Genomic DNA, 16093 nt, shown 5'->3' with positions numbered 1-16093 from the left:
AGGGGCGGTCAGGAGAAAACACACCAGTTCTCATCAAGGGTCAGCAGTGGAAAGGATGAGTAGTTTCAAGCTACTGGGTGTCAGCATCTCAGAGGATCTATCCTGGGCCCAGTATATTAATGCGATCATGAAGAAGGCACAACAGCAGCTACATTTCAGTAGGAGTTTGGTGAGATTTGGAATGTACAAAAGAAGAGCAAACTTCTACAGATGTACCGTGCAGACCATTCTGATTGGTTGCATTACCTTCTGGTATGGAGGCTCCAATACACAGGATGGCAAGAAGCTGCAGAGGGTTGAACTCAGCCAGCTCCATCAAGGGCACAAGCCACTCAATATATTATTGAGGACATCTTCAAAAGACAGTGCCTTAAGGTAGTAGCAACCATCATTAAGGACTCTCACCATCTGAACTACTACTATGTCGACTCAGGTCTAGGGGGCAATCTGAGGCAATCTGATTACCATCATCAGAGAGAAGGTAGAGGAGGCAGAGAATAAACTTTGAACCTGGATGAGGAAGTGGAGGGATGGGTTAGTAAGTTTGCTGATGACACAAAGGTTGGAGGTGCTGTGGATAGTGTGGAGGGCTGTCAGAGGTTACAGTAGGACATTGATAGGATGCAAAACTGGGCTCAGAACTGGCAGATGGAATTCAACCCAGATAAATGTGAAGTGGTTCATTTTGGTAGGTGAAATATGATGGCAGAATATAGAATTAATGGTAAGACTCTTGGCAGTGTGGAGGATCAGAGGAATCTTGGGGTCCGTGTCCATAGGATGCTCAAAGCAGCTGCGCAGGTTGACTCTGTGGTTAAGAAGGCATATGGTGTACTGGCCTTCATCAATCGTGGAACTGAATTTAGGAGCCGAGAGGAAATGTTGAAGCTATATAGGACCCTGGTCAGACCCCACTTGGAGTACTATGCTCAGTTCTGGTCGCCTTACTACAGGAAGGATGTGGAAGCCATAGAAAGGGTGCAGAGGAGATTTACAAGGATGTTGCCTGTGTACTGGGTCTTTTTTTTGTATGTTAAATTTAAAATGCTTCCTTGTTATGTAAAATGCTGAGAAAGTCCTTCTCGCTAGCAGTTTGTTGAATCACGTTACTGATAAGAGGATATTATGAACCAATTGGGATAGTTGTTATGGTTTTGGTGTATTTGAAGATACTGTATGCGCGGGGTTTTGGGGCAGAAGGCGGGAGAACGAGACAGAGGATGGACGAGGTGCTGTGATGTCCGCTAATAGGGTCGGACCCCGAGGAGGGCATTCGGCGAGGAGACGGAGACGGACTCGTGTGGAGCGTCTGGTCGACCACCGTTGTTGGTCCCAGGCGGCTGGTCGAGGTGGTCCGAGGGGTCACAGGGTGAAGAAGAAGGATCTTGAGCTCCAACTGTTTTGTGCACGAAGAGATTGAGCTTTGATAAGTGTGGCGCCTTTTATTTTCCTTTTATATTTTATTCTCTATTAATTATATAGTTCCAGTAATACCTATAACCTGTAAATCATTCAATCGTATCTGGTGTATTGTCTGTTATTTGGGTGGGGTGGGGTACATCACACAGCATCCACACAAACTAATTACCCAGTTTGGCAGGGCCGAGGCTGTTTCCCTAGACAACAGCAAGCCCAGCGACCCTGAGGGTGGCCAGGGGGCCTACACCTGGATTGGGAAGCATGCCTTATGAGAATACGTGGAGTGAACTTGGCCTTTTCTCCTTGGAGCAACAGAGGATGAGAGGTGACCTGATATTGGTGTATAAGATAATGAGAGGCACTGATCGTGTGGATAGTCGGAGGCTTTTTCCCAGGGCTGAAATGGTTGCCACAAGAGGACACAGGTTTAAGGTGCTGGGGAGTAGGTACAGAGGAGATGTCAGGGGTAATTTTTTTACTCAGAGAGTGGTGAGTGCGTGGAATGGATTGCTGGCAACGGTGGTGGAGGCAGATACGATAGGGTCTTTTAAGAGACTTTTGGATAGGTACATGGAGCTTAGAAAAATAGAGGGCTATAGGTATGCCAGGTAATTTCTAAGGTAGGGACATGTTCGGCACAACTTTGTGGGCCGAAGGGCCTGTATTGTGCTGTAGGTTTTCTATGTTTATGTAACTTGGACCAACCTTATTCACTCGCACAGCAACCTTGAAACTTACAGAATTATGCTCTTCGGCTCAAAAAAAAACATCGTGGACACACTTAATCCCATCATTAAAGCAAAACCAGTCAATACTGGGTAAGTTAATAATTCCTCACCATTGCAAACCTTCAGTTGGACACTGCTTGGGTCAGATTCCATCAGACACCACAGAGGGATTTCAATACAACGATAAGAATCTTAAAATTGATGCTGTTTACTAGGAGCCATTCTGGGCCAGTGTTGAAAGGGCCAGTGTTCAAATGAGGGTGCCAATGGCAGAGTTGTGACTGGGGGAGGAGAGTTCAGAGGGAAAAGAGGCATGAAGAGGGTTTTAGCAGTAGGTGGGCTGATAATGAATATTGAATGGATACAGCACAGGAACAGACCCCTTTGCCCTCCTTGCTGTGACAAACTAACCCGTAATTAAATGCTTAACTAATCTAATCCCTTGTGTTTGAATATTTCCCCACTGTACCCTCTAAACTTTAATTAGATACCCTACCGCCCTCCAACCATCGCTCAGCCTCATATGTTCCATGGAAAACAGGCCCAGCTTATCACATCCTCCCTGTAAGTGTGGAGAACAGAACACAGTACTTCAAATGGACTAACTAATGCTTTATATTGTGGTATTACAACCTCCATATTCTATATATTCCTCATGTTCCTTGTGATTTCTTTCTTTATCTGTATTTAACCGCACTCTCAAATCCCTCATCTCAATGATGAAGGATAAAAAGAGTCTCTCACTTTTTGAACATATTAAGTTAGTAGCCCTGAACTATCAACAGCACCTCCTGAAACTGTCCTGTACGAAGCTGCTATCTTTCCTCCCAAGGTTGAATTGTCTAATACTATAGGGTATGCATTGAAGTTGAGAGGGGGAAGTTCAAAAGTGATGTTTTTTAAACACACAGTGCTGGGTGCCTGAAATGCACTATCATGGGTGGTGGTTGAGGCAAATACAAACAAGGTGTTTAAGGGGCTCTTACATAGGAAGGTGGATGTGCAGAGAAAGGATGGATGTGGACTACATGCAAACAGAAGAAATTAGAAGGCACAACATCGTGGACAGAAGGGTCTGTTTCTGTGCTACACTGTTTTGTTCTATTATGGGAGGCATAGACAGGATTGATAGTGATAAATCTGTTCTCTTTTTGAGAGTCTATAACCAGACTACATAAGTTTAAGTTCAGTAATGGAATACGGAGAGAAGATTGAAGGGATATTTCCCTCCTTTTCCCAAAACTGGTTGGGATCTAAAACAAGCTGCCTCGGTGGGTGATGAAGGCAGAGATTCTCACCACATTTAAGAAATGAGCACAAATTGCTAAGGCATAAAAGGCAACAGAATGAATCTGAGATGTGGGATATCCTTGGGTCCAACCTCATTGCTGTGCTTTACTGCTGGCTGATTCTCATGATTCTGGACATTGCCAGCTAGTGCTAACATTGTACCAGAGGGGAATCTGTTACAACCAACTCAGTGCTCTGACCTTTTCTCCCGGTGAGAGGTCAGAAGTCTGCCGCACGATTATGTCGATCATCACCATCATGTCAGTTCGGTAGAAAATTCTCGCCGTATCTTTGTCCGCAAACACGTCCTGCAGAAATTTGAGAACTGAGTGTGGTGGTTGGGGCTGGTGCTTGAAGATACTAACTGGATCATCTAAGGAGACAAGTAAAATATGATATTACCTCAGTGGATAGAACACACTTTAAAAACACTTGAACAGATCTCGGGAAGCTCATGGCAAGGAAAGTCCTGGGTGGTTGATTAGTGCAGTCACATTCCTATTATTTGTGCCATGAGCTGGTGGGGGAATAAAGAAAAAAGTCCATAAATGACAGAATTTACGGCAGACACACAGCCACTCATACATCTTCACACGAATCAAAATACTTTCACATGAACTAGAAACAGGAACACTTTCACACCTGTTCTAACATTCAGGATGGCTGATCTCCACTGCATTATACTACTCCCATGTCCCTCAAAGCCCAGTAATCTATTGCTATCTGATTTGTAAGAACTCATTGAATGAATCTCCACAGCTCTCCAGAGGAGAAAATTCCTAAAGTCTCCACCCTCATCTCACTCCCAGACTGCCTGTCCTTCACTGTGCAACAGAGCTTGCCTCAAGTCTCTACAGCCAGGAAATAGCCTCCATGTCCTGTGTCCAGCCACCAAACAAATTTGCAAGATTTCACGAGATTCTTTCTCATTCTTCTAACTGTGGTGTACACCAGCACGTTACAGCAAATGCATCTTCCAATGGGCCTGGAAATCAGAACAGTGCACAACATCCTAGGTGGAGTCCCATCACCATCCTGGTGCCTCTGACACCGTGGGTGTGGTCATTGAGTTATACAGTGCCTATAAAAGTATCCCCTCCCCCCCCAAGAAGTTTTCATGTTTTATTGTTTTACAACATTGATTCACAGTGGATTTAATTTGGTTTTCTTGACACTGATCAACAGAAAAGGATTCTTCCGTGTCAAAGTGAAAACAGATCTCTACAAAGTGATGTAAATTAATTACAAATATAAAACACAAAATAATTGATTGCATAAGTATTCATTCCCCCCCCCTTTAATATGACACACCAAATCATCACTGGTGCAGCCAATTCATTTTAGAAATCACATAATCAGTTAAATGGAGATCTGTGTGTAGTCTGGTTGTTTCAATTGATTGTGGTGAAAATACATCTGTATCTGGAAGGTCCAACTGCTGGTGAGTCAGTATCCTGGCAAAAACTACACCAAGAAGTCAAAAGGACACTACCTCCAAACATCTCCGCAAAAAGGCTATTGAAAAGCACAAGTCTGAAGATGGATACAGAAAATTTCCAAGTCACTGAATATCCCTTGGAGTACACTTTAATCAATCATTAAGAAATGGAAAGAATATGGCACAGCTGTAAATCTGCCTAGAGTAGGCTGTACTCAAAAACGGAATGACTGTGCAAGAGGGCGGCTAGTGAGGGAGACCTACGACAACTCTGGATAGGTTCCAAGCTTCAGTGGCTAAAATGGGAGAGACTGCACATACATCACTGTTGACCAGTTGCCTCACCAGTCGCAGCTTCATGGGAGAGTGGAAAAGAGAAAGCCACTGTTGAAAAAACTCACATGAAATCTTGGCTACAGTTTGCTAGAAGGCACATGGGAGGCTCTGAAGTCAGCTGGAAGAAGATACTATGGTCTGATGAAACCAAAATTGAGCTTTCTGGCCATCAGACTAAATGTTATGTTTGGTGTAAGCCAAACACTGCACATCATCAAAAAGACACCATCCCTACCAGGCAGCCTGGTGGTAACTGCATCATGCTGTGGGGATGCATCACTGAATCAGGCCCCGGAAGGCTTGGGAAGGTAGATGGTTAAATGAATTGCAGCTAAATACAAGGAAATCCTGGAGGAAAACCTGATGTAGTCTGCAAGAGAATTGCAAGAAGATTTGTTTTCCAGCAAGACAATGATCCCAACTTAAAGCCAAAACTACACAGGAATGGCTTAAAAACAAAAAAGTTAATGTCCTGGAGTGGCCAAGTCAGAGTCCAGACCTTAATCCAATTAAGAATTTGTGGCTGGATTTGAAAAGGGCTGTTCACTCACGATTCCCATGCAATGTGACAGAGCTTGAGCAGTTTTGTAAAGAAGAATGGGGAAAAATTAAAGTATCCAAATGTGCAAAGGTGACAGAGACCTATCCACACAGACTCAAGGCTGTAATTGCTGCCAAAGGTGCATGTGCTAAATACTGACTTGAAGAGGGTGAATGCTTATGCAACCAATTATTCTGTATTTTATATTTGTGATTAATTTAGATCACTTTGTAGAGATCTGTTCTTACTTTGACACAAAGGTGTCCTTTCTGTTGATCAGTGTCAAAAAGCCAATTAAATCCACTGTGATTCAATGTTATAACCATATAACTATATAACAATTACAGCATGGAAACAGGCCTTCTCGGCCCTTCTAGACCGTGCCGAACTCCTACTCTCACCTAGTCCCACCGACCTGCACTCAGTCCATAACCCTCCATTTCCTTCCTGTCCATATATCTATCCAATTTAACTTTAAACGACAACATCGAACCTGCCTCAACCACTTCTGCTGGAAGCTCATTCCACACAGCCACCACTCTCTGAGTAAAGAAGTTCTCCCTCATGTTATCCCTAAACTTTTGCCCTTTAACTCTCAACTCATGTCCTCTTGTTTGAATTTCCCCAACTCTCAATGGAAAAAGCCTATCTACGTCAACTCTATCTATCCCCCTCATAATTTTAAACACCTCTATCAAGTCCCCCCTCAACCTTCTACTCTCCAAAGAATAAAGACCCAACTTGTTCAACCTTTCTCTGTAACTTAGGAGAAGAAACCCGGGCAACATTTTAGTAAACTTCCTCTGTACTCTCTCAATTTTATTGACATCTTTCCTATAGTTTGGTGACCAGAACTGTACACAATACTCCAAATTTGGCCTTACCAATGCCTTATACAATTTCAACATTACATCCCAACTCCTATACTCAATGCTCTGATTAATAAAGGCCAGCACACCAAAGGCTTTTTTCACCACCCTATCCACATGAGATTCCACCTTCAGGGAACGATGCACCATTATTCCTAGATCCCTCTGTTCTACTGCATTCTTCAATGCCCTACCATTTACCATGTAGGTCCTATTTTGATTAGTCCTACCAAAATGTAACACCTCACATTTTTCAGCATTAAACTCCATCTGCCATCTTTCAGCCCACTCTTCTAACTGGCCTAAATCTCTCTGCAAGGTTTGAAAACCTACTTCATTATCCACAATGCCACCTATTTTAGTATCATTTGCATACTTATCAATCCAATTTACCACCCCATCATCCAGATCATTAATAGATATGACAAACAACACTGGACCCAGTTCAGATCCCTGAGGCACACCGCTACACACCGTCCTCCAATCTCACACACAGTTATCCACCAATACTCTCTGGTGTCTCCCATCCAGCCACTGCTGAATCCATTTTACTACTTCCATATTAATGCCTAACGATTGAACCTTCCTAACTAACCTTCTGAGTGGAACCTTGTCAAGGCCTTACTGAAGTCCATATAGACAACATCCACCGCTTTACCCTCATCAACTTTCCTAGTAACCTCATCAAAAAATTCAATAAGATTTGTCAAACATGACCTTCCACGCACAAATCCATGTTGACTGTTCCTAATCAGACCCTGTCTATCCAGATAATCATATATACCATCTCTAAGAATACTTTCCATCAATTTACCCACCACTGACGTCAAACTTACAGGCCGATAATTGCTAGGTTTACTCTTAGAACCCTTTTTAAACAATGGAACCACATGAGCAGTACACCAATCCTCCGGCACCATCCCCGTTTCTAACGATATTTGAAATATTTCTGTCAGAGCCCCTGCTATTTCCACAGTAACTTCCCTCACGGTCCTAGGGAATAGCTTGTCTGGACCCAGAGACTTATCCACTTTTATATTCCTTAAAAGCACCAGTACTACCTCCTCTTTAATCATCATACTTTCCATAACTACCGTTCTTGTTTCCTGTACCTCACACAATTCAATATCCTTCTCCTTAGTGAATACTGAAGAAAATAAATTGTTCAAAATCTCCCCCATCTCTTTTGGCTCCGCACATAGCCATCCACTCTGATTCTCTAAGGAACCAATTTTATCCCTTGCTATCCTTTTGCTATTTATATAACTGTAGAAACCCTTTGGATTTATTTTCACCTTACTTGCTAAAGCTGCCTCGTATCTTCTTTTAGCTTTTCTAATTTCTTTCTTAAGATTCTTTTTACATTCTTTATATTCCTCGAGCACCTCATCAACTCCAAGCTGCCTATATTTAATAGAAACATAGAAAATAGGTGCAGGAGTAGGCCATTCAGCCATTCGAGCCTGCACCACCATTCAGTATGACCATGGCTCATCATCCAACTCAGAACCCTGTACCAGCCTTCCCTCCATACCCCCTGATCCCTTTAGCCACAAGGGCCATATCTAACTCCCTCTTAAATATAGACAATGAACTGGCCTCAACTGTTTCCTGTGGCAGAGAATTCCACAGATTCACCACTCTCTGCGTGAAGAGGTTTTTCCTAATCTCGGTCCTAAAAGGATTCCCCTTTATCCTCAAACTGTGACCCCTCGTTCTGGACTTCCCCAACATCAGGAACAATCTTCCTGCATCTAGCCTGTCCAATCTCCTTAAGATTTTATACGTTTCAATAAGATCCCCCCTCAATCTTCTAAATTCCAGCGAGTATAAGCCTAGTCGATCCAGTCTTTCATCATATGAAAGTCCTGCCATCCCAGGAATCAATCTGGTGAACCTTCTTTGTACTCCCTCTATGGCAAGGATGTCTTTCCTCAGATTAGGGGACCAAAAGTGCACACAATATTCCAGGTGTGGTCTCACCAAGGCCTTGTACAACTGCAGTAGTACCTCCCTGCTCCTGTACTCGAATCCTCTTGCTATGAATGCCAGCATACCATTCGCCTTTTTCACCACCTGCTGTACCTGCATGCCCACTTTCAATGACTGGTGTATAATGACACCCAGGTCTCGTTGCACCTCCCCTTTTCCTAATCGGCCACCATTTAGATAATAATCTGTTTTCCTGTTTTTGCCACCAAAGTGGATAACCTCACATTTATCCACATTAAGTTGCATCTGCCATGAATTTGCCCACTCACCTAACCTATCCAAGTCACCCTGCATCCTCTTAGCATCCTCCTCACAGCTAACACTGCCGCCCAGCTTCATATCATCCACAACTTGGAGATGCTGCATTTAATTCCCTCGTCTAAGTCATTAATATATATTGTAAACAACTGGGGTCCCAGCACTGAGCCTTGCGGTACCCCACTAGTCACTGCCTGCCATTCTGAAAAGGTCCCGTTTATTCCCACTCTTTGTTTCCTGTCTGCCAACCAATTCTCTATTCAAATCAATACCATACCCCCAATACCGTGTGCTTCAAGTTTGCACACTGATCTCCTATGTGAGACCTTGTCAAAAGCCTTTTGAAAATCCAAATATACCACATCCACTGGTTCTCCCCTATCCACTCTACTAGTTACATCCTCAAAAAATTCTATGAGATTCATCAGACATGATTTTCCTTGCACAAATCCATGCTGACTTTGTCTGATAATTTCACCGCTTTCCAAATGTGCTGTTATCACATCTTTGATAACTGACTCTAGCATTTTCCCCAGCACCGTTGTTAGGCTAAACAGTCTATAATTCCCCGGTTTCTCTCTCCCTCCTTTTTTAAAAAGTGGGGTTACATTAGCCACCCTCCAATCCTCAGGAACTAGTCCAGAATCTAAAGAGTTTTGAAAAATTATCACTTATGCATCCACTATTTCTTGGGCTACTTCCTTAAGCACTCTGGGATACAGACCATCTGGCCCTGGGGATTTATCTGCCTTTGATCCCTTCAATTTACCTAACACCACTTCCCTACTAACATGTATTTCCCCCAGTTCCTCCATCTCACTGGACCCTCTGTCCCCTACTATTTCCAGAAGATTATTTATGTCCTCCTTAGTGAAGACAGAACCAAAATAGTTATTCAATTGGTCTGCTATGTCCTTGCTCCCCATAATCAATTCACCTGTTTCTGTCTGTAGGGGACCTACATTTGTCTTAACCAATCTTGTTCTTTTCACATATCTATAAAAGCTTTTACAGTCAGTTTTTATGTTCCCTGCCAGTTTTCTCTCATAATCTTTTTTTCCTCTTCCTAATTAAGCCCTTTGTCCTCCTCTGCTGGACTCTGAATTTCTCCCAGTCCTCAGGTGAGCCACTTTTTCTGGCTAATTTGTATGCTTCTTCTTTGGAATTGATACTATCCCTAATTTCCCTTGTCAGCTACGGGTGCACCACCTTCCTTGATTTATTCTTTTGCCAAACTGGGATGAACAATTGTTGTAGTTCATCCATGTGATCTTTAAATGCTTGCCATTGCATATCCACCGTCAACCCTTTAAGTGTAATTTGCCAGTCTATCTTAGCTAATTCATGTCTCATACCTTCAAAGTTACACTTCTTTAAGTTCAGAACCTTTGTTTCTGAATTAACTATGTCACTCTCCATCTTAATGAAGAATTCTACCATATTATGGTCACTCTTACCCAAGGGGCCTCTCACGACAAGATTGCTAAGTAACCCTTCCCCATTGCTCAATACCCAGTCTAGAATAGCCTGCTCTCCAGTTGGTTCCTCGACATGTTGGTTCAAAAAACCATCCCGCATACATTCCAAGAAATCCTCTTCCTCAGCACCCTTACCAATTTGGTTCACCCAATCTATATGTAGATTGAAGTCACCCATTATAACTGCTGTCCCTTTATTGCACACATTTCTAATTTCCTGTTTAATACCATCCCCAACCTCACTACTACTGTTAGGTGACCTGTACACAACTCCCACCAGCGTTTTCTGCCCCTTACCCATATCGATTCCACATCCTCCCGGCTAATGTCCTTCCTTTCTATTGCGTTAATCTCCTCTCTAACCAGCAATGCTACCCCACATCCTTTTCTTTCATGTCTATGCCTCCTGAATATTGAATATCTCTGAATGTTGAGCTCCCATCCTTGGTCACCCTGGAGCCATGTCTCTATGATCCCAACTATATCATATTCATTAATAACAATCTGCACTTTTAATTCATCCACCTTGTTACGAATGCTCCTTGCATTGACACACAAAGCCTTCAGGCTCGCTTTTACAACACTCTTAGCCCTTATACAGTTATGTTGAAAAGTGGCCCTTTTTGATTTTTGCCCTGGATTTGCTGGCCTGCCACTTTTACTACTTTTTGCTTCTACCCTCATTTTCCACCCCTCTGTCTCTCTGCACTGGTTCCCATCCCCCTGTTGTGAACTAACCTCCTCTCTCCAAGTCTCTTTAATTTGATTCCTAGCCCCCAACCATTCTAGTTTAAAGTATTTATTGTAAATCCCTCTCTTTTTCCAAACCAAGTTTCCTATATCCCTTGAAAACCATGGCTCTCTCAACTTTTTAACCTTTCCTTTCAACCTAACAGGAACATAAAGATCCTGTACCCTCAAAATTTTACCTTTAAATGACCTCCATTTCTCTATTACATCCTTCCCATAAAACAAATTGTCCCAATCCACTCCTTCTAAATCCTTTTGCATCTCCTCAAAGTTAGCCTTTCTCCAATCAAAAATCTCAACCCTGGGTCCAGTCCTATCCTTCTCCATAATTATATTGAACCTAATGGTATTGTGATCACTGGACCCGAAGTGCTCCCCAACACATACCTCCGTCACCTGCACTATCTCATTCCCTAACAGGAGATCCAACACTGCCCCTTCTCTAGTTGGTACCTCTATGTATTGCTGCAAAAAACTAACCTGCACACATTTGACAAACTCCAAACCATCAAGCCCTTTTACAGAATGGACTTCCCAGTCTATGTGTGGAAAATTAAAATCTCCCACAATCACAACCTTGTACTTACTACAAATATCTGCAATCTCCTTACAAATTTGCTCCTCCAGTTCTTGGGCCCCATTAGGTGGTTTATAATACACCCCTATAAGCGTCACTATACACCTTTCCTATTCCTCTATTCCACCCAAATAGCCTCCCTGGACGAGTCCACTAATCTATCCTGCCAGAGGAGCGCTGTTATATCTTCTCTGACAAGCAATGCAACATCTCCCCCTCTTGCCCCTCCTATTCTATCACACCTGAAGCAATGAAATCCTGGAATATTTAGTTGCCAATCACACCCCTCCTGTAACCATGTTTCACTAATAGCTGCAACATCATATTTCCAGCTATCAATCCATGCTCTAAGCTCATCCACCTTTCTTACAATCCTCCTAGTATTAAAATAGATGCATTTAAGAAACTCTCCACCTCTTACTCTCTTTTTATCCTTAATGGAGCAAACAACTTTGTTATCTTTTTCTTCCTTGTTCCCTACAGCTTTGGTCTGAGTGCTCCTGATCTCTGTCCCCTGTCTATCCTCCCTCACACACTGTCTACTAGCTTTCTCTATTTGTGAACTAACCTCCTCTCTCCTAGTCTCTTTAATTTGATTCCCACCCCCCAACCATTCTAGTAGAAATAGACACACCTCAGAAGATTATTACCACCACACACAACCCTTCTATTGGTGACTTTGCATGAACTTTTAACATCATTTGTTTTCACCCTCGCTCCACTATCTGTTCTGGCACTCTGTTCCCATCCCCCTGCAAATCTAGTTTAAACCCTCCCCAACAGCACTAACAAACCTCCCTGCAAGGATATTGGTCCCCTTGTAGTCAGGTGTAACCCGTCTCTCTTGTACAGGTCCCATCTGCCCCAGAAGAGGTCCCAATGATCCTGTAATCTGAAACCCTGCCCCCTACATCCGTTCTTCAGCTATGTGTTCATCTGCCAGAGCATCCTATTCTTTCCCTCACTGGCACGTGGCACAGGTAGCAATCCTGAGATTACCACCCTCAAGGTCCTGCTTTTTAACTTCCTACCAAGCTCTCTATACTCACTCTTCAGGACCTCCTCATTCTTTCTTCCTACGTCATTGGTACCGATGTGTACCATGACATCTGGCTGATCACCCTCCCGCTTCAGAATGCAGTGCACGCAATCAGAGATATCCCTGAGCCTGGCACCCGGGAGGCAACAAACCATCCGGGAGTCTCTGTCACGACCACAAAACCTCCTGCCTGTACCTCTAACTATCGAGTCCCCTATCACCACCGCTCTCCTCTTCTTCCACCCTCCCTTCTGCACTGCAGAACCAGACCCAGTACCAGAGATCCGGCTGCCGCAGTTTGTCCCAGGTAAGTCATCCCTCCCAACAGTATCCAAATCGGTATACTTGTTCTTGAGGGGAATGGCCACAGGGGAACCCTGCTCTGCCTGCATTTTCCCCTTCCCTCACCCGACGGTAACCTAATTACCTGTGTGCTGCTCCTTTGGCGTAACTACCTCCCTGAAGCTACTATCTATAAACTCCTCATTCTCCCGAATGATCCGCAGGTCATCCAGCTCCTGCTCCAGTTCCCTAATGCGGTTTGTTAGGAGCTGCAGCTGGATTCACTTCTTGCAGGTGTCGTTGTCTGGGCACCGGAGGTCTCCCTGACTTCCCACATCCTGCAAGAGGAGCATTCCAATATCCTGCCTGGCATTCTCTCTACTCTAAACAAACAAAACAGAACTTACTGGAACCTATCCTCGCCTCTGCCTGTTCACGCTGAAGCCTGTTCAGCCAAAGCTCCCTGTCACTCCGCTGCCAGCTCTCAACGCTGCCCACTGTATATGGTGGTCGTTTTTTAAACCTTTGGCGCTCTACGTCACGCGTGTGCGCAGTCTAGCCTCTTTTCCCTGAGCAGTGTAAAAAAAAGACTTCTCTCCGAGATTCCTTTACTCCTTCACTCTCAGCCTCTTGCTTCGATTTCATGTCATTTGCAGACTTACGAATCAAGCTCTGTACATTCTCATTATTATTATTTCTATATATAATGAATAAAAAGGGTCTCAATATGACCCCTGTAGCATACTAGTCACAGTATCTATTTTAAGAAACAACCTACATACACCATGCTCTGCTTCCAACCCTTGGGCCAATTTTGAATCCAACAACCTCCCAGACCAGCCTACTATGAAGAAACTTGTTCAAAATCTTGCTAAAATCAAAATAGGCAATATCTAATGCCCCACTCTCATCTACCTTTTTTATTACCTCTTCAAAAAAACTCTAAAAGATTCATTAAGCACTATTCCACGCACAAAGCCATAATGACTCCTCCTAATAGATTCTATCAATCCACGTGCTGATTGATCCTGTCTCTCAGAATTTCCTCAAATAACACCCCCCCCCCCACTACTGATATATTCAATGCCCTGAATGCCAGCCTGTCCAGCATGTAGTTCCCTGGCTTGTCCTTGCTATCGTTCATGAATACCAAAACAATGTCATCCATCTTTTAATCACTGGGACTTCATCAGTGGTTGACAATGAAAAAAATCTCTCACCACAATATTTCTCTCACCTCACTATCTGGATATGAGGATCTTCTCAGTCAGGTCCTCAGGACTTAGCCACCTTAATGCTCTGTAACTCTGCAAATACCTCTTCCTTGATAATATGAATGTCCCCAAATCATCTCCACTTGCTTCCCTTATCTCTTGAGCAACCATTATTTTCTCCTCAGTAAACATTGAGGAAAAACACTAGTTAAAAATCACACCCAATTTCTGTGGCTCAAGACATAGGCCCTGCTGATCTCTATGGGGACCTATTTTCTCCCAAACCTCCTTTTAATATACTGCAGCTACTGTAGCTATAAAATCTCTTGGGATTTTCCTTAATTTCACCTGCTGAATGCATTGCATTCCCTCTCCCTACCCTCCTGATTTCCCTCGTGTATTCTCTTTGTATCTTTCAAGGGATTCGCACTTCCCAACCTCCTAATGTTTTCTTCTTTTTCTTGACTAGATCCTCAATACCTCTCATCAGCCAGGGTTCCTTAAATCTGCTAGCTTTACCCTTCACCCTAACAGGACTGCGCTACTCCTAGACTCTTGACATCACACTCTTAAAGCTCCCTACTTGCCATTCATTCCTTTCCCTTCAAACAGCCTCACCCAATCAACATTTGCTTGATCCTGCCTAATTCCTCTCAAACTAGCCCTGCTCCAGTTCAGCACAGTAATCTGTGGACCTGTCCAATCCCATTTGTCTCACCAACACCATGGATGTAGTCTCACTGAAGCATCCTCAGCATCCAATTACCCAGATCATCCCACTAACAAACTGCTTCAGCTGGTTTTGTTGTTGAGTCTTCCTCCTTTAAAATACCTCAAGAGATTATTGTCAGGTACTGGAAGCATAGAGCAGAGTCATAGTCAGAGTCACAGAAAGTACGCTCTTTGCCTATTCCTATTGACCTGCACCAGGACCATAGCCCTCCATACCCAACTATTCAGGTACCTATCCAAACTTCCCTTAAACAATGAAATCAAACTTTCATGCACTACTTGTGCTGGCAGCTTGTCCCACACTCACGGCCCTCTGTGAAGAAGTTTCCCCCATGTTCTCCTTAAACTTTCCGACTTTCACCCTTAACCCATGACCTATAGTTGTAGTACTACCCCAACCCCAGTGGAAAAAGCCTGCTTGCATTTACTCTATTTAAACCCTTCATAAGTTTGAATACGTCTATCAAACCTCCCCTCAATCTTCCAAGGAATAAACCCCTCAATTTCCAAGGAATAAACTCCTAACCTATTTAATCTTTCCTTACAACTCAGGTCCTCCAGTCTTGGCAACATCCTTGTAAGTTTTCTCAGTACTGTTTCAACTTTATTTACATCTTTCCTGTAGGCAAGTGACCAAAAGTGCACTCCACACTCCAAATTAGGCATCACTAATGTCTTACACAACCTCAACGTAACATCCCGTGTCCTGTACTCAATATTTTACGAAGGCCAAAGTGGCAAAAGCTTTTTTAAGGACCCATTTACCTGTGTTGCCACTTTCAATAAATTTATCAGAGCCCTGTTGGCAGTTGATGGAGTAACATCGTTTTAGATTGCTCCTACCCTATTTACTTTATTGTCTCCTACCAGTTTTTTTTGAAACATTATAATACTTTAATACTGCTCTACTATGGCTGGGAAAAGAACAAAAGCTTCTGCAAAAGGAAGGGAAACAGAGGATGAATCCCCAGTCACTTTAGATTCAATCAGTGACTTCCTTAAGTGGCAAAAATCAGAATTTTCTGAGGAGTGTCAATGACTTAATGGCAAATTGGATATAATTCAACAAACTTTAACTGAGTATGAGAACCGAATTCAGGGAAATACTGCAAAGCTGGTGACACTTGAAGAGGATGTTGAAGATACAATT

At 43.2% G+C, this 16093-nt stretch overlaps 1 protein-coding gene across 3 annotated transcripts in view; it reads right to left on the bottom strand.

Annotated features, from left to right (window-relative positions):
• nckipsd (NCK interacting protein with SH3 domain) overlaps window positions 1–16093 on the bottom strand; it is a 286417-nt gene that overhangs the window by 24575 nt on the left and 245749 nt on the right. For all 3 annotated transcript variants that reach the window (XM_072280767.1, XM_072280768.1, XM_072280769.1), the window contains one exon: window positions 3638–3810. In XM_072280767.1, the coding sequence (XP_072136868.1) occupies window positions 3638–3810 (173 nt within the window). The remainder of the gene's footprint in view (window positions 1–3637; window positions 3811–16093) is intronic.

Source organism: Mobula birostris, chromosome 16 (genome assembly GCF_030028105.1).
Source record: "Mobula birostris isolate sMobBir1 chromosome 16, sMobBir1.hap1, whole genome shotgun sequence".
Classification (NCBI taxonomy): Eukaryota; Metazoa; Chordata; class Chondrichthyes; order Myliobatiformes; family Myliobatidae; genus Mobula; species Mobula birostris.
The sequence above is the reverse complement of the archived record's forward strand: the minus strand, read 5'-3'. Positions and strand labels throughout refer to the sequence as shown.